This window comes from Leopardus geoffroyi, chromosome C2 (assembly GCF_018350155.1).
Source record: "Leopardus geoffroyi isolate Oge1 chromosome C2, O.geoffroyi_Oge1_pat1.0, whole genome shotgun sequence".
Classification (NCBI taxonomy): Eukaryota; Metazoa; Chordata; class Mammalia; order Carnivora; family Felidae; genus Leopardus; species Leopardus geoffroyi.
Window position 1 is genome coordinate 46797349 of NC_059333.1, and position 24085 is coordinate 46821433.

The window sequence follows — 24085 nt, forward strand, 5'->3', positions numbered from 1 at the left end:
GTCTCCTGCAACGTAGAGTAACAACATTTGAGACCTCGGTGATTCCCTTCACAAAAGGGCAGACTAAGTTCCTAGAGGTTAGGTCTCTAGGCCAAGGTCCTGAAGATGCTGAATGGGGGAGCCAGAACCAGCAGTCAGGTCTCTAGCCACAGCCCATTGCTCAGTGTTTCAGGGTCTTCAGACTGCAAGTAACAGTAGCCTAAGAGTGATTTAAACAAAGCAGACCTTTATTGTCTCCCATATCGCCTAGATACGTGGGTTCATGTCTGCAGGCTTGTGGTTCCATCTTGCAGGCTGCGTGTGGCTGCACAGACTGGATGGCACAGCTCCAGGGAGTGTCCGTTCACACATAGAGTTACTTGACTGGTGCACCTTGTAGGTGGACAGTGTACAACTTGCGCATCTGTATGGAGCCGCTCTGGTCGTGTGACTGAATTAGCGGCTCAGTGATGTCAGGGCAGCTTCTCTGTGGCTCTCTGTGTCCCTCCCTGTTGAAAGATGACTGCCGCTGCTCTAACCGTATGTTGTCACATATCAGCATCTAAGAGGAAAGGAAGGGGTAGATCAAAAGAAAGCTTTCTTTTCAAACTGTGCTCTTGTGGGGGGTGAAATCTTTTCTGGAGCATCTAATAGACTCTCTAACGTCTTTCTGCCCCAAGGGTGGGTCGGGGGGCCACCTCCAGACCGACCGTTGTTAGGCTTTACGGAAGCAGGGCTCTACTGGCAGGTACACAGGGTAGTGGGTGTGGGAGAATGAGCAATGAGATCTGCAGAGATTGTTAGGCTGAAGATGAGGTGGTCTATTTTAATGTGTATGATACTGCTGAAGGGAAGAGTGGATGTCAGAAAGCATTCAGAAGACAGGCCACAGGCCACTTGAAATGGGCAATTCACGTCTACTTTCTCTGTATTGATGGTGTTGTTGTTTACCTCTGTAGAGCGTAGGAACTCTCCTGGGTTTTGCCTGACTTGATGAGAAGCATGCCTTTCACCCGGGGGAAGAGTAATCTCTCACCGTAACTGTTTCAGCAGGCTTCCAGATTTTCCATTAGCAGGTTTGGGCACTCTGGAGTGATTTTGTTTTCTGGGTGAGCAGTTTGGGGCATGTGCATTTCCCCACCTGTTCCTGGGGTGGGGGAAAGAAGAACGGATAGCTGCTTTTCCAGACACAGAGTAAGGAAACAGTCACCATCCTTCATGTCACAGCCAAACTGATTCCTAAAGTGCACAGCCTATGAGCCAGGAAGTTTTAGATCAGAGGATACAGGAATATGAACAGTACTATTCTTGCCCTCTAGGGACTCAGAATTCCCTGTAGTTATTTGTGCATGAAAGTTGTGTTAAATAAATATGGTAAAGTTATACTGTACCCAAGGGACCCCGGAAATTACCGTTTTGCACCTCAGGAAACAAGGGCATCCAGGAGCCCAGACCAGGTGGAGGGAAGCCAAGGAGATGATGGATCAACTTTTTGGTAATATATGGTGACTGCTGGGGAGAGAGGGGTGAGGTGTGTGGTTCAGACTGTGTACCTGTACCATGACGTGTTTCCCACAGTCACGGGGGCGTCGTGAATACTAGCTGTAGATAAGCTGCTGTTGCTACAGAGTGGTCCTAGGGATGCCCCTAAAAGAGTTTCTAGTGTTATACATGATCCTCAGAAAAATATGTGGGTCTTTTTGCAATATCCAAGGAGGAAATGTGAAATTTCACTGACCAGATTTCCTTTCAGAGGCTTAGGCAAACTTTTTTTTTTTTCTTTTTATGACAAAGGGCCTTCCCTCCTCCCAGCTGCCCCCTCCAAAGCTAACAGAGAAGAACATAGAAAGTGAAATTTCTCAAAATGTGGTGACCATCGAACTGTGACCCGTCTTTAGAATTACAGTTCTCTTTTTTTTTTTTTTAATTTAAAAAAAAAAATTTTTTTTTTTCATTGTTTATTTATTTTTGGGACAGAGAGAGACAGAGCATGAACGGGGGAGGGGCAGAGAGAGGGAGACACAGAATCGGAAACAGGCTCCAGGCTCTGAGCCATCAGCCCAGAGCCCGACGCGGGGCTCGAACTCACAGACCACGAGATCGTGACCTGGCTGAAGTCGGACGCTTAACCGACTGCGCCACCCAGGCGCCCCAAAAATTACAGTTCTCTTGAGTGAGGCAGTGTCTCTAAGATTTCTTTCCATTTTTCCCAAGCCCTTAAACCTCCTGGGACGATGGACAGGAAGAGGCTACAGAATTGTGTACGAGCCATGGCCTTCTCTCTGTAGCTAATCCTGGGGCTCCTATAGTAGGAGCTTTGCACCTAGCCCTCTCCTCCCTTTTCTCTTGACTGGAAGGCTTGATGGGATCTGTGAGGGGAGGTCCAGGACCTGGAGCCTACGTGGGGACCAGGAATGTGACACATTAGTATGGCAGATCGTTGCTTCTCTTATCACAATGCTCTTTGGGCCACACAAGGATCTAGGGCTTGATGACCAACTGCAGTCCAGTCTGATAAACTTACCACTGAGCGGAAACTTCTGTGAACACTACGGTTGAGCCTGTTGGCTTATTGCTGAGCAGTGATTATGGAACTGGTTGTGTCTGGGATGGAGTTGAGCTACCTCTTTACGGGTCAACTTCGGGGATCAGACTTGTGGGTCGGTGGTCCTTCGATGAGGCTCCAGGGTAAGAAATCCGGAGACACGGCGGTGGTGTGCACTTCTGTCTAGCATGGTATGTTTGATGATGTTAGAGTCAGTCAGCCTGGTGTCAGGCTGGAAATCCCAGGCCAGGCTGGATGCTGTAGCTGCAGGGGCACGTGGGAATAGGGAGGTGGGAGAGGGCTAATCTGGGTGCCATAGTTACCGATAGCTCTCCTCCTTCCTCATATAGGTTACATAGGAACAGAGCTGTTATTTGGGTCCTGTCCGTTCCTAGGCACCCCCTCCCCTATGCCCAGCCTTGCTTAGCAGGTAGATGGAGCCAGCTCCACAGCTTCAGCCTCTGATTTGTATTAAACTGACCCCGAGGTTATGGAAAGAAAAGTCAAACAAGCTGTGCATGTGAGAAGTACCCTCGTCACATAGAGTATTCCTAAGATGGATCCGGTGAGGTTGATGACAGTACACCCAGAGCGGAAAGGGTTTTGAATGTTTGCCAGTCTTCCCATCTTCTCCGTGCCACCTGGTGGCAGAGCACCGTGGATAAAGTTGCCTTCCTGGAAGTGGGATTAATGTCAAACTTGCAATATAAAAGCATCTAGACACATGTTTCTTTCCTAAGACAAGCATTTAAAAAATGTTCTCTGGAGCACACTGCGATCTGTCCATGATAGGAGTTTCGGGGTTATGTCCTCAGTGCTTGTTGGACATGTTTCTCCCTGCACCCCCCCCCGCCCCACCCCCATCCCTGGTATCTGTGAAACTGGATTTTCTTGTTTTTGTAGCAAAGCAGACACTGATTTAGACGTGACCCTTGAATTTGGGAGCTAAAAGTCCCAAATGAAAATGTGTAAAAGTGTTTTCGAGTATTAGAAACTTACCAAATAGGTGAGCTAAACAAATTCTAAGGAAAGAGGGTCAATTCATATGTATACGAGGGTGTACATTGTCTCTTCTTGGCAGGGCCAATGTTTGGCTCTTTTTAATTATTCCTGTATTCCTGCATTCTCTATGTTTATTATTTTTTTTTAAGTTTATTTAAGTAATCTCTACACCCAGTATGGGGCTTGAACTCCTGACCTTGATATCAAGAGCCACACGCTCCTCTGAGCCAGCCAGGTGCCCCTCTTAAGTTTAAATATTCTACAGTATTTGTGCAATTTTGCTACTCATTAATTTCCTAAGAGCCTTGTGGTCTAGAGTTCATCTGTTTTGCTTTATTTCATGGTTCTTAGAGAAACAGTTTTTTTTTTTTATACTTTCATGTCTTGAGGGTCCTGAAAGGACAGTTGCAACAGGCTTCCCCTCTGTAGTCTTGTCCCCTGAAGGAGAAGGACATGATCCAAGTTGTCATTTCTCTAAGCTTGGTTGGGAGGTGGTGAGAGCCTGGAGATGGGTTCGGGGTTGCTGAGAGCAAATGGCACACAATCCAAAGTCCTAGGCTAGTCCCAGCCAGCAACAGGAAGTCCCACTTCATCATCTACTTTAAAGCTCTCTGCCAGGAACACAGTGAACTTTGAGTTTATATTGGTTAAGCTCCAAGGAGCAGTACACGTTTGGGGAATTGAAGTGCTCATGGGCGGGTCCAAGGAAGCTACCCCTTACCCACCAGATTGCCAACTGCCTCCACACTGATGAGATGCAGCAGTGACCCAGAGCTAGGAACTCAGGGGAGTGGGCAATGCTGGTGAAAAAAAGGACGGCTGTGTAACATAAGCACACTTGTGTCAACATTAACATGCAGCGTCGCAGGCCAAGTGGTGTTTTTGTTGTCCAAGGGTCTGGATGCAAATCCCGATTCTGCCTCTTGGAAGTATGACTTTGAGATGTAACCAACACTTCTCTGAAGTCCTTTCTTCATTTGTAAAATGGGAGTATCGGGCTTACCTGTCTGAGCAGGTGGTTATGAGATTCAAGCAAGGGACCGTGCATGGACTCATAAGCAGCTTTAGTTTCTAGCGATTATATACTTCCTATGAAATGTTATTTATTGAAACCTGTATCTTTCTAATATATCCCTAGACCTGTAAGTCACAATTGGTTCTTTTTCTACTTGGGCAACAAATGAAATTTGGTTCTGGAAAGTATGGAACGAGTGCTTGGAATCACCCACTTATACGAAAGATGTCTCAACCTCTCACTTGTCTGTTTGCCCAGCAGTGTGCCATGTAAAAAGTGCGTGGTGGTTGGTAATGGAGGAGTTTTGAAGAATAAGACATTAGGAGAAAAAATTGACTCCTATGATGTAATAATAAGGTAAATATATTTCCTGTTTGCTAACCTGGAATTGTTTTAAAAAAAAACAAAACATGGTTTCCTATTTTAGTATGACTGTGTTTGAAAAGGAAGAAGAGTTGCTTAGATAAGTTTATTATGTAACTGGTCTCTCAGTTGTTGGCTAAAGTAGGCCTAGATTTCAGGTCGTTGACTCAACAAATATTTATGAAGTTTCCTTAATATGCCAGGCACAGTTTTCGCCACAGGGGATACAACAGTGAATGAGAGCAATGTTCTTGCTCCCTGTGGAACTTATATTCTAATGAAGGGAAGAAAACAATAATTAAATAAATAAGGGAGCACGGTAATAAATGCCATACAAACAATTAAAACATACATGACAGGCAATGATTGAATGGCTGCTTTAGAATGGATGACCATCTTGAGGAGAAGACCTCTAAGATGGACCCAAATGAGTCTGTAGTACCAACTGTATCAGAGCAATCCAGGCAAATAGAACGTTTAGTGCAGGTCCTGGGGGAGGATATGATCCTGGGTTTGAGAGGAGCCCCAAGAAAATCAGCAAGGTAGGAGGGCAGCAGGCCTGGGGAGAGTGGTGTAACCAGAGGCTGAAGGAGCAGGCTGTGTAGGACTGTGTAAACTGAGACTAGAACTTGGATTTTACTTTAAGGACAACAGGAAACTTTTGCAGATTTTTAAAAATGTTTATTTTTGAGAGAGACAGAGTGTGAGTGGGGAAGGGGCAGAGAGAGAGAGGGAGACAGAGAATCCGAAGCAGGCTCCAGGCTCCGAGCTGTCGGCACAGAGCCCGAGCGGGGCTTGGACTCATGAACCGCGAGATCATGACCTGAGCTGACAGGTGCCCCCTTAACCGACTGAGCCACCCAGGTGCCCCCTAAAGATTTTAAAGCAAGACGGCAATTCCATCTGAATATGCCTTTAAAATACCCTGGTTGTGACGTGGACAATGGAATATGAGGGACAATGGTAGAAATGAAGAGGCCAGTTAGGTGGCTATATTCAGGCAGATAATGGGGGCTTGGAACAGGATTGCCATGACAGAGAAAGGAGGTAAGTATAGACTGAGACATATTTTAGAGGTAGAGTTATCAGGATTTGTTGATGTGTTAGATGTGAAGAGAGATGGGAATAAAGGAACCAGATACCTCCTTCTAGGTTTTCAGCTGAAGAGACCGAGTTGGGGGAAGACTAGAGTGGGAACATGTTTAGATCTGGAGAGGGAAGATTTCTGTGTGAACATATTAGGTTTGAGATGCTTGTAAGATTTGCAGTGGTAAGTCAAGTAGGCCGTTGGTTAAACGGTTAAAGCCTCATTGGTAAACAGCTTGTAAGCTGTATTTAAACCATGGATTGGGCAAGATTCCCCAGGGAAAAACAGAGAGAGAAGAGGTTCCCAGGACAGAGTCTTGAGGTACCCTACACTTAGACCTTGAGTAAAGAAAAAAAAAAAAAAAAACAAGTTGGAAGAGGATCTACCAGTGAGTTAGGAAGTGTTTTAAAACAGAGGAGGTCAACTATGTCCAGTGTTGGTGAGAGGTCATGCAAGATAAGGACAGCGAGTTCACCATTGGACATGCAACTCGACGCTTACTCATACTCTTGACAAAAGCAGACTTGGAGATATGATATGGGGAGTGGCCCTACCCAGGTGGTTTAGGAGAGAGTGACAGGCAAGAAAGTGAAGAAACAAGCATAGGCAATTCTCTTGAGAAGTTTTGCTGTGGTGTTGAGTTACGAGGTGGTAGCTGGAGATGGTTATGGACTCAAAGGAGGCTCTTTTGTTTTGTTCCTGTTTAAAGATAGGAGATTCTAGAGCATATTGGTAAACTGACAGAAATGAACAAAGAGATTGCTGTGGTAGAGAGAGGGGATGGCTGCAGAGTTCAAGTGTGGTTGGTCCTCTATAATGGAAAGGAAAACTGGGATTGTGGTTATGACTACCAAGAGTCCCACCGATGGAGGGGTGGGAGAATGAGGACGTTTCCATCTCTTACTTTCTCATTGAAAGATTAAAGTAAGGTCATCATCTGGGTGATGTGTTGTGTGCCTTGGGAATGACTATGAATAGTCTTTTGAAGAGTGGGAAGGTTTCACGCTGGGGCAGTGCATTAGGCTGACCTGGCAGTGCTTGGGGGTTTTGCTGGGTTACAAGCTGCCAAGAGTTTGTGCATTGTGAGGTCACTTTATTTTCTGTTCACTCTCCATTTTGAGGAAGCTGTGAAAGTTTGTCCACACAACAATTTTAAAACAATTTTTTTAACCTATAATTGTCTAAACATTTGATCATCCAGAACCACAGCAAACCCTTGTGGGAGAATGCCACGGGCACAGCATTTATGAAAGTCATTTAAGTGTTATTAAGACCGTCTCATGTTACATTGAGTCCAGGGCAAAGGGCAAAACAGTATTTATCCTCTATCCTCTAGGGGACACTGTTTTGGAAACAAAGCATCCCTTTTAATAGCATGCCTTCCTAGTGTATGCATAAATAGCGCATGTCTAACTTTGGCATTGAGCAGGCACAAGCCCAACAGTAGATCCTCTGTGGTTCTTTAGTTCCCTCTAGCAGTGACATTTATTTGCTTGTGCTTGTGCCTGGGTAGAATACAGAAATTTTATATTATTACTTTATTATGGAGTGCAACAATTTTGATGGGTCCTCACATCACCTTCAGTGTGATCCTTACCTGTCAGCCCGTGTGCTCCATGACTGTAACGTGGGGCAAGTAACTTTGGACTTCAGGGCCCTCGCCCAAGGGGTTTTGTTCTGAACGTCCTCCAAGGTCTCTCTTAACTCTAGTTTTCTGTGGTTCTCTGTTCTCATTTGGTTTTATTTAGTCTTTGGTTTTTCTGGAGGTCGGACTGAATTAGTTGTGGCCCCACAATTAATTTTCAACATTTCTGCCTTTGATCCAGCCAGCTGTCTCATGAAAGGGAATGATTTCCTTGGCTGTTATGCCTTAAAAATCAAGCAGTCGCCTTGTAGCTTTTAGCACCAGACCCATGGTTTCTGGTTTGTCCTGCTCTGTAAGCTCTGAAACTGGGATGGAATTGGCTCCTGCTGAACTTGGTCTACATTATTTTGTGTGTTTTACTACCCACAGAATGAATAATGGTCCTGTTTTAGGACATGAAGAGGAAGTTGGGAGAAGGACAACCTTCCGACTTTTTTATCCAGAATCTGTTTTTTCAGATCCCAATCACAATGATCCTAATACTACGGCGATTCTCACTGCTTTTAAGCCGCTTGATTTAAAGTGGCTGTGGGAATTGTTGACAGGTGGCAAAATAGTAAGTTGGCAAAATTGATCTGCCTTCTGATTACCTTCAGTTTTTTTTTTTCCCATTAAAAAAGAAAAAGACAACCACAATGTTCTATTTTCTGGATTCTTATTTTATTTCAGAACACTAATGGTTTTTGGAAGAAACCAGCCTTGAACTTAATCTACAGACCTTATCAAATCAGAATATTAGATCCTTTCATTATCAGAATGGCAGCTTATGAACTGCTTCACTTCCCAAAAGTGTTTCCCAAAAATCAGGTACGTATTTTTCCTGGCACAGTTTCAAACTAAAGATCTGGCTGGGGTAGGGTGGAGGGTTCCGATGGTTTTCAGAAAGGATGAGAGCCAGGACTCACAAGGTAGCTTCTGAAGGCCACGTCTGAGGTAGTGAACTTAGATATCTGGCTATTATCTTTATGTTCTTCGGACTGCAAGGAAAGAGTGTCAGGGGAATGTTGTTTTGTTTTGTTTTTTTCCTGCCCTTGCAGAGCCCTTCCGGGGTCTCCTTCTGTATGCCTGAATGGCTCATTTCTCATAAACTTGTCTTCAATATTCTGCAGTGAGGAGAGTCTGACAGGGTCGGGGGCTGATGGGCCAGCCGTGCTCAAGAGTAGCAGGAAGGGATTCAGAACAAGTGTGTGGCTTTTCAGGCTAAAAAGAAGTGTCTGAAGCACTCTGATAAAAATAGCACCGGTAAACCAGAGGAAAGGCAAAGGAAGGACAAGGTAGTTCAGAAATATTTCTGCGGTCACAGAGGAGACACTGGTCCTGAAATTGGAGGAAGGGTGGTTGAAACTCCAAACTCTTTAATTAAGTAAAGGGAGTCTCACCAATTGTGACTCTTGTAGTTCTTCAGTTATGTTCCCTAGAAAACAATACTCTCCAGACCCATACAGTGGCAGAGACCAGTTTTCATCAGAAGCTTGAGCAAGTGTGTAACATAATATCTCAGCTGAAATGAGGTTTTTCTTTTTGGTAATCAGGGGAAATCCAAAGAAATAAACACGCATCATGTTATCTTTTCTTTAGTATGCTAAAAAAAAAATTCTCAAGTTTAGAATTGTTAGATTCTCATGCTTAAAATGAAACCACTTACAAAGGAATATATATCAAGTATATCTACTTATATTTATATTCTAATATATATGTTATATAAAGGAAATCATCCTTCTCTTCCCTCTATAACTCACTATCCTTTTTTTTTTTTTGCCTTTTATATCTTTCTAGACTATTTTCTATGCATTTACACTTTTTGTTCAATTATTTTCTGCCATTTCCCCCCTCCATTTAATGAACTATTTCCTTATTTATAGACATTTCCATTTGCATCTAGCTTTCTTCCTCTATATACTATGGAGGAACGCATGTGATTCTAGGTATTTTCAGGCCATGTGTGTGATTTCTGTAGGATAGACTCCTACAAGTCTGATTCCCAAGTCAAAAAGCATAAAGATTTTAAATTTAAGCCTTATTTCTTGGTAATTTTTGAAGGGACAGCTTCTTAATAATTTCTTAATTTTGAGGGGAAAAGACCGCTTCTGAATGTACGTTTTGTGACTTCTTAGCTCTAATTTTCCTAAGTGAAGTAAGATCAGATACAACTTTTGTTTTCTGTTTTAGGTAGTGTCTCCAAAAGCATAGGATGACCCTTATCTTAATTAGGTCTCCAAAACTAGTTGTAACTAGATTAAAGTTCCAGTAGAACATGGTGTGCCAGAAGCCAAATGAGGACGAAACGCTATTTCAGAGAGGTTATGTGGGATGCTGTCCAGAGGTTGAGCACAAATGATAAACATTGGTTCTGGAAACATGGAAGTCCTATTGGTAATACAGACAAGAATAAAAGAGGGAGAAAGCCTGCTTGACTTAGGTTAAACAGAACATGGGACATGAGCAAGTGGAGGTGAATCTTTAATAGAGTTTTGCTAGAAAAGAGAGCAGAGAAATGGTTGAAAGACATCGGATCAAGGAAGGTTTTGTGGTTTTTCAAAGACAGATGGCCATGATTATATGCTGAAGGGAATGATTCAACAGAAGAAAATAATGAGGAAGTGGGTAATGGTAGAAGCAGGCTTGTTGAGAGAGACGAGATTGGATGAAAGAGTGCACTACTGGCGAGGTTGGCCATAGGTGGAAACAGACATCATGTGCACCTAAGAGGAGTGAGCGCTGAAAATACAGGTGAAGATGAAGGTGGATTGGGAATTGGGAAGATGGTGTAGTTCTTCTCTGTTTCTGTTAGTAAAACAAGGATTCAGTTACCAGTTTAAAGTAGAAAGGAGCCTGGGGCTGGTGGATTTAAAGGTATAAAAGTGTCACCTTGGAGAGTAGGAGTGGAAATTTACTCGGGAAATACTGAACGGCCACTTGAGGCTTTGGCCATAAATGTAAAGTGTGCTCAGGCACATACGTTGTTTTCTCTTAGCTTGTTCTGCTGCTTGGGTGTGGGTGGAGCCGGGGTTAAGATTCTGTCAGGTGGTCATCTATTTCTGTGGGTGACGGGTTCGGAAAATGGAAGGTCTCCATAAGGGAATGGTGATAATCACGGCTGAAGGTACTCTAAGATATGAAGAAAGGAAGTAGAGGACATGAAGGGGAGGGACAGAAGGGGGAGAAAGTGATGGGATCAATGAGGTTGGAGGCTTTTAACCTCCAAAAACCTCCCAAAACCCAGGCTTTAAACCCAGTCACTAATTTCCTTTTCTAACAGATGGTGAAGAGTTGTGGTGGTCACAGTAGGGCAGAGGGTAAAGAAAAGCGTATTTCAAAGGCAGTTAGGCTTTCAGACAGGCTTGCCTCTGTGAGTTTATTTGCTATTATTGTGCTTCTTGGATTTCTTCTCCTCCTCAAAATCATAATATGTAATTTCCATGGAATCTGTCAGTAATACTTAATCGAAAGAAAATCTATTTAGATTGCTGTGTTAAAAAGTTTAAGATGTATTTTGTTTTTGCCTTTGAAGGCCATCCTGGTGACAATTAAAACTTTGAAGATCTTACTGTCAAACATGTGACTGCATTTTCAGGATATAGGTGTATATGATGGGGACGCTTGGTTTTTGTTTTTAAATTGATAATGATCCAGTTGAGACTGTGACATTACTACGTATATATCTGGCATTTTTATTTTCTAATCAGAGTCTTAACTATTTGTCATTGAAGTTACTTAGTCTTTCCCTACAGCTAAATTACTAGGATTATAAAATAGATTTAGTTTAAGGCTTCTGTGAATTCTTTCACCATGATCATCCATTAGCAAATTAACCTGTCCTTACATTTCATAAATGGGTTCAAAATTCACAGGCTATGCTTTTTCCACAGGAAGCCAAATTTAGCATGTTTTATAAAATACGGCGGCAGTGGCATCCTTTTCCTTGAGCCTCATGGTGTTTCTTCATTTGATAGTTGTCCTCTGGGCTAATATTGCAGTTAAGTTTTATTTGAAAGGTTTTCTAAGATTCCAGTCACACTTTCTATGCTTTTTCAGAGTTAGGATATTAACTGGGGGTTGGGTCTTAGACATGATGAGGGTTTAACCTAAGTATTTCTCACCTGATTAAATGTTCAGAAGTCCTGGTTTCATAGGGTGAGGTCACCTAAATATGCTTTGGAAACAAGTATCTTGTTTGGGTTCTAAAAAACTTTAATTTCCTTTTCCAGAAACCCAAGCACCCAACAACAGGAATTATTGCCATCACATTGGCTTTTCACATATGTCATGAAGTTCACCTTGCTGGATTTAAATATAACTTTTCTGACCTCAAGAGTCCTTTGCACTATTATGGGAATGCCACCATGTCTTTGATGAGTAAGGTAATACATACCTACTTGGGTGTAATCTTTGATCCTTAGAGCTGGAAAGCCCACATTTTCTCCTCTGTCATTTTTGGTGAGGGAACAGGCTTTGAGAGTTTGAGAGCTGCTTAACCCTACCAAGAGCTCCCAAGTGCTGAAACTGGGACTTGGATCCGGGGTTGTTAGTACCACCCTTGTTCCAATTTGTGGGCCCCGGACCCTTGGGAATATGACACAGTTATTCTCAAGTATCATCAAACCCATATAGGCACCCAGCCTTAACTTAGATGATGTTTGCACTATTTATATACACATACGGGCAACTTGCTATTTGTAGTATTTCAAATTCACTTAGCATTGCCATGGAACAGAGACACTCATCCACGTAAGAGGATCGAGCGCTGAAAACAAGGGTAAAGATGCAGGTGCATTTGGAGTTGGGAAGATGATCTAGCTTTTTGTTGTGCCTTTCTGTGTGTGTGTGTGTGTGTGTGTGTGTGTGTGTGTGTGTTGTAGTTATGTAGACGAGGTCTGTAACATTTTAGCTCCCTGAAAGAATATTCATGGTCAAAAAGGTTGTAAACCTTTATAGATCATGCTTTTCTTGAATTAGAGATCAGTGATGGTAGATAGTACCTTTAAGACTTTTTATTATTATTTTGGAGAGAGAAAGAAAATCCTAAGCCAGTTTCATGCTCAGCATGTGGCCTGACACGGGGCCCAACCCACGACCATGGGATTGTGTCCTAAACTGAAATCAAGAGTCAGATACTCAACCAACGGAGCCATCCAGACACCCCAAGATCTGTAAGCCTTTTTAACAGAATGGGAAGGAGTTGTCTAAGTGAGGTTAGTGGCATATCACTAGTGTTAGGATTAAAATGTTATCTGTACATTTTTAATATGGAAGTATGAATGGGTCACTGTAATGGATATGGATCTATCCTATGTAATCAGTGCCCTTACATCATCATCCCCAAATACTACAGAAGCTGGAGAACTGGTATTACCTCACCTCCCACCCCTTGTGAGACAAATGCTTAAGTAGTTCAAGAGTTAGGGACCTGGGGCAGACTTTAGGATGCATTTCTCCTTAGTCCTAAATAACATCGTAACAACTTTGTGAGGAAAATTAGGATATCCATCAAGTGTATGGAACTCTTTTTATCTCTAGGCTGATGTCTCTTAGGAGTTTCAGGTGCTTTTATTAAAATGATCAACCCACTTTGACTTAAAATTTTGGTCTCTAGTCTTATGTCCCTTTTAGGAGGACAAGAAATGATACGGGGCGGGGGGGGGGGGCTTTACGTGATGGTTTAAGTGGAAAAGAGTGGGCTGTAGGGAAGGCTGTAGCAAAAGAACGAGCAAAGAATAAGGTAACTGAAAAGTCTACCTGTATACTTGCTACTTGAGTTTTTCATTCAGAAACTTTTTAGATACTGTGCATTCCATTGCTGCTGTTAATCTTTTTTGACTGGGGTGGTGACTTTATTGTACTTTCCCTCTTTAGAATGCATATCACAATGTGACAGCGGAGCAGCTCTTTTTGAAGGACATTATAGAAAAAAACTTTGTAATCAACTTGACTGAAGATTGACCCTACAGAATCAGAAGACGATGCTAACAGTATTAGTTTTATTTTTATACTGCAATTTTTAGTTTATTTTTAAATATGTTGGATGCACTTGTCAAGAAATTGTGTACATAAAAGTCTGTTGTCGCCTGGTGAGTCATAACCACCAGCTTAATTTCTGTGAATATATTTAATTTATAAAAACCAGGATATGTTTAGTTATCAGGGAAATAAGTTTTGAATGCATTGTTTTTAAAACAACTTAGTTTTCTGAAGTGTTTTTAAACATCTTTTTATAGTTACTTCATGGTAGACTTTTGAAGGGATGTGACTTCTTAGTAGGGGATTTAGTTTACCACAACAGATTTTGAACACATTTTGAGAGGTGTACTCGTCTACTGTAAATTGGTGGGGAATGGAGATGTGGTTGTGCCTTGATATGGCAAAATGGAACCATTTTAGGCATGTATCTAAATGGTTGATTAGTTCCTTTTTCTTGTCCCTGAGGAGACTGATTTTAATCTTAAAAGCAGCCCTGAACACAACAGTGGGTTATGGTCAAGGAAATCTAAGACCATACTGGTTTCATTAAGCTTTTAACTAAACCAGGATTATTAATGAGTAATTTCATAGAAGGAAGGTGGTGTTTTTGTTTTTAAGGTGAAGGAAATAGGCTGAACATGAAATGCTGGATAAGTAAATAGCCTAAGAATACAATTACTAAAGTCTGGTGACTGCATTATTTTTAAGTTTATATAAAGAAGCTCCAGGAGACCATTGTTAAACATCATTTTCTGCCTTGTTTAATGTATTAAAATTTGAAAGTTTACTATTTGAATTAAATTAGGAAAAATGAAGACGACACAGTAAGTTAAACCCTTAAGAAGATTCAAGCTGTTTTTGGATTTAAATGGTATTTTCATGAAAAATCTCAACTGTCCACGATTAAATCACATCTTCAAAGGGAAGGCTTATCTGGATACCTAGGGTGCATCAGAAGAATCCCACTGGATGCAAACAAGTCAAAAACCAGTCCAGCGGAGGTGGTGAGCTAGTCTCCCTTCTCGTTTTGGGGAGGGAAGGGTATGGGGTGAGGGAAAAAGAAGTTACAGGAGGGCTGGAATTAGGAGGGGAAAGAGTTGTAAGAACTGCTGTCTTGAACAAGAATTACCACTGGGAGACGATGGAGACCACCCTGTCTCTCTGGAGTCTGTCAAGGGTGAACTGTTAGAGGGGATGCAGGAGTGAATACTTCAGAGGAGTATAAGGGGGAGGACACTCTGAGGTGGAAAAGACAGGTATTAGTGTGACCTGTCCCTCATACCACACAGCCATAGTTTGCAAACTAATTTAGGCTTCAAAAAAGGATGGTGCTGGCTCTAGTGAAAGTAAAAAACCACCGGTAGCATTTTCAAATGTTACTGTACGGACTAAAATAATGGCAGTACAGTCTGATGCTAAAATTGAGGCATCTGGCATTTTGTGTAGTATAAGGCTACAAACCTCAAGGAAGAAAATTCTCAGCAAGACACATATATATACAATTTATTAAAAACACAAGAACACATTAAAATTTCACTATTTATACACTCTAAATCCTAGCAACATATACAAATACTGAGTGACTACAGTACATGCCGAGGTAAGAAAAGTACATTCTGGGAGAATCACTGACAAACCATTTTTATTTTCCAATATGTATTTCAGTATTGTTTGGTTTCTACCTTTCCCAGTGCAAAAAAAAAAAAAAAAAAGAAAAAAAAATTAGTCACAAATTGGAGCAAATAAGAATTGGTGCCACAGTTGAAAGTATTTTAATAACCATCCAACTCTTAATTGATTTTGCAGTTTAGGGACTTCAAGTTCAGAACAGAAAGGCAGAACTAATAGGCAATTTTTTTAAAGGTAGAGCTTAATTGATTTCTCTTAAAAGAGTGTGACAAGTTTTTGGCCCACAATGCGTCTTATTGTCTGACATGGCGTTTCCATAGCCCTTTCACTCTCCAGGTGACCAGGTGGAGCCAAGGCAAGGAAGTTCCAAGCTTTCTCACTTTCCAAAGAATTATGGCCACATTCATGTTTAGATGAGTGCATTTTCTGCTGGGGCATAGGAGGGCAAGAGTATACATGACACTGTAATTCCAACTGCTGTATAAATTCTCTACACAAACCACTTCATCAGCGGATAAACCCATTCAATGCAAAGTGCAAATAGTGAAACATGAATTTAAATAACTGAACTAGACCCCGCATATACAAGAGGATCTATTTAGTGTTACAGCTTTTAATACAATACACATCAGCATTCACAATATCTTGAACAGTGCTGGTTCCGAAGACCATGTGTCAGAAGTCAGTGTGATTTTAGGAAACCTGGAAGGGCCACACGTGCTGTACCATTGTCTGACGATTGTGCTAACAGGAAAAAAATTCATCCAAAAAAACAGTGACTTATGTGTCTTTTTTAAATGTTTCAAGCAAAGAATAAAAATTCAAGGGAATTTCGAAAAAAACAAAAAAAAAGGTTACTTTCACATTTTCAGTTGTTACTTGATTGTCTCCAAAGCTGTATAGATAGGTATCAGACATAGAAATGGGGTTACAAAACCCAAAAGCAAAACTCTAATGTGAAAACAAACGAACTCAAACTACAATATCAGAACTCTGAATCAGGCTCAGCTCTTCATTTGGAAAGTAAAATATATTTATAAAAGCAGTAAAAACTTTTGTAAAAATCACTGGTAGTTCAAGCACAGCACAGTGGCAAAAAAACATGCATCGTTTAAGAAAACATTTGCCTCTCAAAAGTTCTGTGGGAAAATCCCGTACACAACATTAAATAAAAAGAACAAGCATCTTTGGGAAGATGAAACAGTTTCTCTTAAAGCTTCTAGAACAGGCCTATGATTGGGTGAATAAAAAATAAATTGGTTTACTCTCCCCCCCCCCCCCCCCCCCCGAAAGGGGATAACTGCAGTAATACATGTGCTTTACACATTTGTGTCTTAATAAAAAGTTCAACATCTGTGCTTTTTGTTTCAAAATATTTGAAACAATATGAACTGGTTTTTTTCAATGAATGAAATGATGCAAAGTTGTCTGGAAAAGCAAAAGCAAATGACACCAACAGAAATCATAAGACCAGAGGGCAGAGAGGCTGCAGCGTATTTGGATTTTTGAAGCAATGCTTTAGAATACTCATCTACCTCAGGAAGCAAGCAGAATGAACATGGTCCTCAACTCTAGCAAATTCTGGAAACAATCCGGTGGCACGAGCCAAAAGAAAGGTCTAGATCCTGATGGGAAATTACATGTCAAGATTAAGTCTACACACTGGGATTTATAGAATCCTAGATGCCAAATTAGGTTTTAACCTGAGGGCCAGCTTCTCTACAGACGCTTTTCATTTCACCCATCTAAAACTACTCCTGGGCAAACGGTGACAAAGAAATTGCCTGGAAATTTCACAAACAAGCTGTAATATTTGCTGGCTCGGATGCCAGAGCCTGTGTTCCCTAGGTATGCTGGAAAGGACTGTTCACGCCTTCCCCCATACAGATGAGGGCACAGTCACACACAGCTGAGGAATCCATGTGGGCTTTATATTTCTTTCAGTATTTTACTGTGGATCATTAAAAATACTGACCCAAAATACCTTTGGATTCAAAGAAAAATCCCTGTATATTAAATCAAAGAGGGCAAATTGTTTTTTTTTTTTAAGGTAAATCCTTTCGGAGAAAGGATTTTTGCCTTTCAGTGTGGTAAATAAATAGAAGGGGGTCACGTTTACGGTGTTCACTTAGATGCTCTTAAGTTTTCACAACTGGCCCTTTGCAGATAAATTTGGAAGGAGGGAGAGAATCTGTTACAGCTGCGTAAAATTAGAGGATTCATGAGGTTGATGAAACAAGCATCACTCGCTAAAATAACTCAAATATTTTAAAACATGAGAATAGGGCTGGCCCCAGACAGAGCAAGCAGGGCTGAAACCAGCTCACGTACCATGAAATGTTAAAGCTCTTGAGGTGTCAGAAGGTGAAGAATCAATCACCTTGCCCATTACAAGTCAGTTTCCCACCTACAGATCGTTCAAAGGAAAGAGGAGTGTACGACTACCATCAAAACAATGATTATATCACTAATTTTTGGGAAAAAAAAACGTAAGGTATATAGAAATAGAACAGAAAGAAATCCTGATAGTACCCACCTTTCACAAAACAAAATTTCAAGCCATTAGACATTTCAAGAACAGTACCGTGCGTTATTGCCAGTCCGGCTTACATAGCCATCTCTTGAGTTCATCAATGTACCTGCAGCATTGGTAATAAATACTCAGTGATTCTTAAATTTCTTTGAAGTGCATAGTAGGGAGCTTTTTCTGTATTAAAAATAGTGTTTTACAGTAGTAACAAAGAGGATGTTTGAAATTTAACAGGCAAGCAGTAACTGCCACAATAACACTTTTAAAGCAAGATGGCAAGATTAGTAGTTCCCTGTACCTCGGTCATCACATTTTCCCAACCAGATCTGTGACAGATACGTAATACATTCTATATATTACTACCACTAACACACAAAAAAGGCCATGTGCTTTAAAACGATGCTTTATGAAAAGCAGCATCACCTTCAAAGAATTTCTTTAAAAACATCACATTCACCATCCCTCCCGGCTCCTGATCCCTCCTGGGTGCTCTGTGGCACCTGGTACACCAGTTCGTCTGGGGCACTTGGACCTGGCTTCCCACCTTTTGGGGTGTCATACTGGGCGCGGGCGGAGGAGCAGCTGTCAGTCCTGGAGAGGAGAGTGTTATATGCTCCTACTACTGGGGGAGCTTGGTTCCCTGCAGCTTTGAAAGTAGACGTTGAGGTCAGCCCAACTGAAGCCGTGGGGTGTCCAGACATATCCATGATGATGGGGGTTGCATATTCAGGCCCAGTAATTGGCAGTGGTTCAGCGTAGGCGTGGTAAACTTCTTGCACCGGGGAGTTGTAAGGATCTAAGTCAGCATAACTCGCTTCTTTTCCTTCTTCTGGTTTAAAGGTAGATCTCTGATGAAGGGTGCCAACAATTCCTCCCACCAGTGGCTGTGCATACTCTGGGGTATCACAGAACAAACCAGAGAAAAGTCACCTCATTCATACAGGGATCGTTCAATTTAGGGGGGCAGCAGTAGTCTTACACCAAAAGCAAACACTTCTTTAGGGCACTTACTTCATTATCAACACGGACCTATGGATTTCTCTACAAGAACTTCAAAAATTAAACATGTTTCAAAAGAAGTTAACATGCCACAGAGCTTCAATCGTGAAATTTTACCAAACTGTTTGTATATGCTCTTCAGGTTTATAGACAGTATTTCACTGGTGAAAAAAAAAAAAACCCACTCCATTATTAGAGTAATATTTTCAAATATGACACTGTTTAAAATACGGGGCGCCTGGGTGGCTCAGGTGGTTAAGCATCTGACTTTGGCTCAGGTCATGATCTCAGGTTTATGAGTTCCAGCCCCAGATCGGGCTCTCTGCTGTCAGTGTGTGTACAGCCTGCTTCAGATCCTGTCTCCATTTGCCCCTCCCCTGCTCGCTTGCTCTCGCTCTCAAAAATAAATATAAAAAAGAAAAATAAAAAAATATGTTAACAGAATAAATACTGTAAGGCTCGCTATGTCCTTCCTGCTCTTAATACTCAAATAAAACTCCAGGTAAACAGGTAACATGCCCAGAGCTTGTAGAAACGGATGCTCACAGCTAAGGCACAGAAATGATTCTCTCAAGGTCACCTTTTTAAAAAGAAGTTCTAGGGGCTCCTGGCTGACTCCGCGGGTTAGGCGTCCAACTTTGGCTCAGGTCATGATCTTGTGGGGTTTGTGAGTTCGAGCCCCTTTGGGCTCTGGGCGGAGAGCTTAGAGCCTGGAGCCTGCTTCGGATCCTATCTCTCTTTCTCTCTGCCCCTCCCTGCCTCATGCTCTATCTTCCTCTCTTTCTCAAAAATAAATATTAAAAAAAAAAAATTAAAAAGTAGTTCTACCTCAAGAAAAGAGCTCATCTCTTACATATGAGAAAGATAAAAGATACTATAAATCCCAAAGCACTTTCCAGCTAAGCAGAGCAGCGTCTTCCCTGACTCTCTGGCGAAGGCTGCAAGCAGTTACCTGCAGAGTCCGTCTGCAGCACTGTGGTGACTTCTCTTGGACTCAAGTGATTAACTTCGCTGCTGCTGTAGCGAACTGGGGTTTCTTCATGTTCCACTGATTTGGCAGGGAGAAACTGCTTCATTCCTTTCCACCAACCTTCATTGTGATTGTAAGCAATAAAGACCATTAAATAAAAACCTACCTCTGAAAGGATGATACTGTTTACGGAAGAAATCCTGTTGCATTTAAGCCATTTTTGTAGCACATCTACACAAACTAGCCTCTATGTTCAATCTTTTTGTTGTTGTGGTCGTGGTAAAATACGTATTACATAAAATTTACCATCTTAACCATTTTTAAGTGTGGGTCAGTTGGTTTTAAATACATTCACACTCTTGTGCAACTATCACCACCATCTATCTCTATCATAACTTTAAATCTTGTAAAAACTACAACCGTATCTCCATGAAACAGTAACTCCCCATTCCCATTCTCCACCCCCCCGGTCCCTGGCAACCACCATTCTATTTTCTGTCTCTATGATTTTGACTCCTTTAGGTACTTCATCTAAGTGGAATCACACAGTATTTGTCTTTTTGTATCTGGCTTATTTCACGTAGCATAATGCCCTCAAGAGCCACCCATCTTCTAGCATATTGCAGAAAATCATTTTTAAGGAGAAATAATATTCAACTGCTTGTATACACATTTCACTTTTCCACTCATCAGCTGATGGGACACTTGGGTTGCTTCCATGTTTTAACTGTTGTGAATAACTCTGCTATAAAAACAGATGTACAATCAGGTCTTTGAGACCCTGCCTCTAATTCTTTAATTCCGGCATACCTGGAAGTGGAGCTGCTGGGTCACATTGTTAATTACTTTTCATTTTATGAGGAATTGCCATAGTGTTTTCCACAGTGCCCGAACCATTTTATAATTCCAACCACAGTGCACCAGTTTCAGTTTTTTGACAGGAGACATCCTAATGGGTGTGAGATGTAATCTCATAGTTTTCATTTGGTTTTCCCTAAAGATTAGCAATGTTGAGCATCTTTTCGTGTGCTTATTGGCCATCTATATATATTCTTTGGAGAGATGTCTATTCAAATCCTTTGCCTATTTTTGAATTTTGTTGTTGGTGTTGAGTTTTAGAAGTTCTCTATTCTGGATATTAATCCTTTAGCAGATACATGGTTTGCAAATATTTTCTCCCATTCTGCATGTTGCCTTTTTAGTCTACGGATAGTATATTTTGATGCACAAAATTTTTAAATTTCCACGAAGTCCAATCTATTTCTTCTTTTGTTATTTGTGCATTGGTGACATGGCTAAGAAGTCATACCAAGTCCATTGGCATCAAGTTTTTGTCCTGTGTTTTTTTCTATCAATTTTATTGTTTAAGATATTACGTCTTGGTGTTTCATTTAATTTTTACGAATGGTGTTCAGCAGGAGCCCAACTTCATTCTTTCATATGTGAACATTCAGTGTTCCCAGCACCATTTGTCATTACCCTAGTGGTCTTGGCATCCTTGCCAAAAATCACTTGTCCAGATTTGTGACAGTTTATTTCTGGGCTCTCCACTCCACTGTTGTATATGTGTGTATTTATGCCAATATCACACTGTTTTGAAATCAGAACGTGTGAATCTCAGTTTTATTCTTTTTCAAGACTGTCTTGGCTATTCAGAGTCCCTTGAAATTCCATTGGAATTTCTGAATGGATTTTTCTATTTGTACAAAAAATGTCACAGGGATTTTGACAGGGATTGCTAATGAATCTATAGATGGCTTTGGTTAGTGTTGACATGTTAACAGTATTAAATTTTCAATCCATGAACACTGGGTATGTTTCCATTTATTTATGTCTTCTCAAATTTCTTTAGAAATGTTTTATCGTTTGAATTACACAAATCTTTCACTTCCTTGGTTAAATTAACTCCCAAGTATTTTATTCTTTTTGATGTTATTTTGTAAATGAAACTGTTTTTAGAATTTCCTTTTCAGATTATTGTTTATATATAGAAATGCAACTGATTTCAGTATACCCTTTAGTATATTTAGTATAGTATATCCTGCTACTCTACTCAGTTATTGGTGCTAATAGCTTTGTGTGCATGAGTGCGTGTGTGTGTGTGTGTGTGTGTGTCATCTTTGGTAGGATTTTTCTTTTTTGAGAGATTTTTGGTTATTGACTCAATCTCTTCTATTTGTTGAGTCTTGGTAGATTTTGTATTTCTGGAAATTTGTCCATTTCATCTAGGTTATGCAATTTTTTGGCATACAATTGTTCATAGTATTCTTATAATCCTTTTTATTTCTGTAGAATTGGAAGTGATGTCTCTACCTGCATTTCAGATTTTAGTAGTTTGACTCTTTTTTTTTATTTCATCTAACTAAAAGTTTGTCAATTGTGTTGATCTTTTTGAAGAACTAACATTTAGTTTCACTGATTTTCTCTTTTCCATTCTCTATTTTGTTTCTCTAACCTTTATTATTCCTTCCTTCTGGTAGCTTTTGGTTTAGTTTGTTCTTGTTCAAAGAACTTCCTTAAATTATTATTTTTTTTGATAGAATATCTAATGCAAAGGAGAACATGGTAGAAATTTCTATTCAAAGCATATACAGAAGCAAATCATTGCTATTAAATTGCAGCCAGATATAATGTGCCTGTTGTAGGGTGGTTTTTTGGTAAGTTTTTCTGAAAAAATACTTCCCAAGATCTGCCTTGGGATGTTATCAACACAGGATCTGCCCCTACCACTGCTCTTTTCTACCTTAGTCACAGCAGTGAACTCTTTTGGCCTCTAACAGTTGTTCCCATAGCGAGACTGGAAAGGGGGGAGAGCCTTAGGGGACCTCTGGTGTCACCTCCAGCAATCTGCCACACACAGAAGGAATTAAGAAAATGGCAGCTCATCATGGCAGAGATGGCAGACCTCAAGATTCTGAAACCGCGAGACTCTGCCTGGGAAATACCCACAGCAGAGGGACACACACACACCATGTTACCAAAACCAGTCTTTCATACAGTGTTCACACAGGCCCCAAAGAAAGCTGGTCTCCTCAAAAAAACAGACACATGGGGCAAATCAGGTTGTCCAGAAAAAAGGAAGAGAGTGCATGCTACGGGAAATTCTTAATTTTCATTCTGTTACTTACTGACTACAAGAGATTGCACAGAAAAGTAAAAATGATCAGAATGTTAGAGGAACACCATTTTTCTAACAAGTGCTGGGGAGTTTATGTGGGCCTGAAAAGAACTTTCCTCTTTTACTACTGCCACCTAGGGAGGTGGGAGTTCCTTGATGGAAGGAGATGCAAAGTCTGAGTTACCTGCCCGATCCCAGTAAGGTAAGTCATAGGTGCCTTCAGTTTTTTTCTTTCTGGAAAAATACAGAGACAACATGTTAGCAAATAGAGTGAAGTCACTAGTAAGACAGCTCTGAATCTGCAGGATAAACACTAAAGTTAATAATTAGGAGTATACATTTCCATTTACTAATCTACCTGGGGGAATCCTCTATTTCATTTGCCTTTCAAAGTCACCACTGCTGGCTCATAAATTGGACTCTCGATAAATTTTAAACAACTATCTCCTGAGATAGTTATTTTGTTACCCAAGGTATTTCCCACTCAAGGGGTGAATGAAATGGAAAAGCTGAGTCCGCAGATGGTAAGAGTCAAACTAAAGACTTCGGGATGATGTGGGTTGTTATGGGAAAATTACGTTAGGTGTATTTTGGTTTCCAATACAAACTTTATAAATCAACTGATTCACAAAGTTTATAGAAAGAAACATCCCCACATTTGCTTCTGCATTGTTATTTTTTCCAACTATCTGTTTTCCTTCCATGGTCCTTTGTTCCCAAGAAGTTTATAGTGTCCTATATAAGCATCCCAGTTTATGTCAGTGCTATCTTAAACAGTGATAAGTGCCAGAGGGAGAACAGGATGCTCCATGCCTGGGGGGCAAAAGCCACACGTGCAATGAAGATTCTCCCTAGTCCACCCTTCAGAATTCAGACATATCTTCCCCAGGATAAATCTCCCTCCTCCCCATTAAGAATTACTATCTACAGGGGTGCCTGGGTGGCTCAGCTGGTTGAGCGTCCGACTTTGGCTCAGGTCACGATCTTGTGGTTCATGAATTCAAGCCCCGCATCGGGCTCTGTGCTGACAGCTCAGAGCCTGGAGCCTGCTTTGGATTCTTGTCTCCCTCTCCCTCTGCCCCTTCCCTGCTCATGCTCTGTCTCGCCCTCTCAAAAATGAATGTTAAAAAAAAAAAAAAAATTACTGTCTACAAAGAGCCTTAAAAGGAAGTGTTCTGATTCAAGAATGTAAATCTAATTAATTAACACCCTGCAAGCTAAAGAAAATGCAGAAATTATTCTAGT

General features: G+C 41.0%; 2 protein-coding genes across 15 annotated transcripts in view; one reads left to right on the forward strand and one right to left on the reverse strand.

Annotated features, from left to right (window-relative positions):
- Window positions 1-24085, forward strand: part of ST3GAL6 (ST3 beta-galactoside alpha-2,3-sialyltransferase 6) — an 85917-nt gene that overhangs the window by 48566 nt on the left and 13266 nt on the right. For 6 of the 11 annotated variants that reach the window (XM_045501753.1, XM_045501754.1, XM_045501752.1 and 3 more), the window contains 5 exons: window positions 4800-4898; window positions 8006-8192; window positions 8306-8443; window positions 11845-11997; window positions 13490-14598. In XM_045501753.1, the coding sequence (XP_045357709.1) occupies window positions 4800-4898; window positions 8006-8192; window positions 8306-8443; window positions 11845-11997; window positions 13490-13576 (664 nt within the window). In that variant the 3' untranslated portion in view covers window positions 13577-14598. Of the gene's footprint in view, window positions 1-4799; window positions 4899-8005; window positions 8193-8305; window positions 8444-11844; window positions 11998-13489; window positions 14599-22978; window positions 23043-24085 lie in introns of all 11 variants that reach the window. The other 5 variants (XM_045501762.1, XM_045501761.1, XM_045501763.1 and 2 more) reach the window with 2 other exon arrangements.
- DCBLD2 (discoidin, CUB and LCCL domain containing 2) overlaps window positions 15081-24085 on the reverse strand; it is an 88168-nt gene continuing 79163 nt past the window's right edge. For 3 of the 4 annotated variants that reach the window (XM_045501747.1, XM_045501751.1, XM_045501749.1), the window contains 3 exons: window positions 23025-23074; window positions 19705-19842; window positions 15081-18648 (listed from right to left, as the gene is read on the reverse strand). In XM_045501747.1, coding sequence (XP_045357703.1) covers window positions 18179-18648; window positions 19705-19842; window positions 23025-23074 — 658 coding nt within the window. In that variant the 3' untranslated portion in view covers window positions 15081-18178. The remainder of the gene's footprint in view (window positions 18649-19704; window positions 19843-23024; window positions 23075-24085) is intronic. The other variant, XM_045501748.1, reaches the window with a different exon arrangement.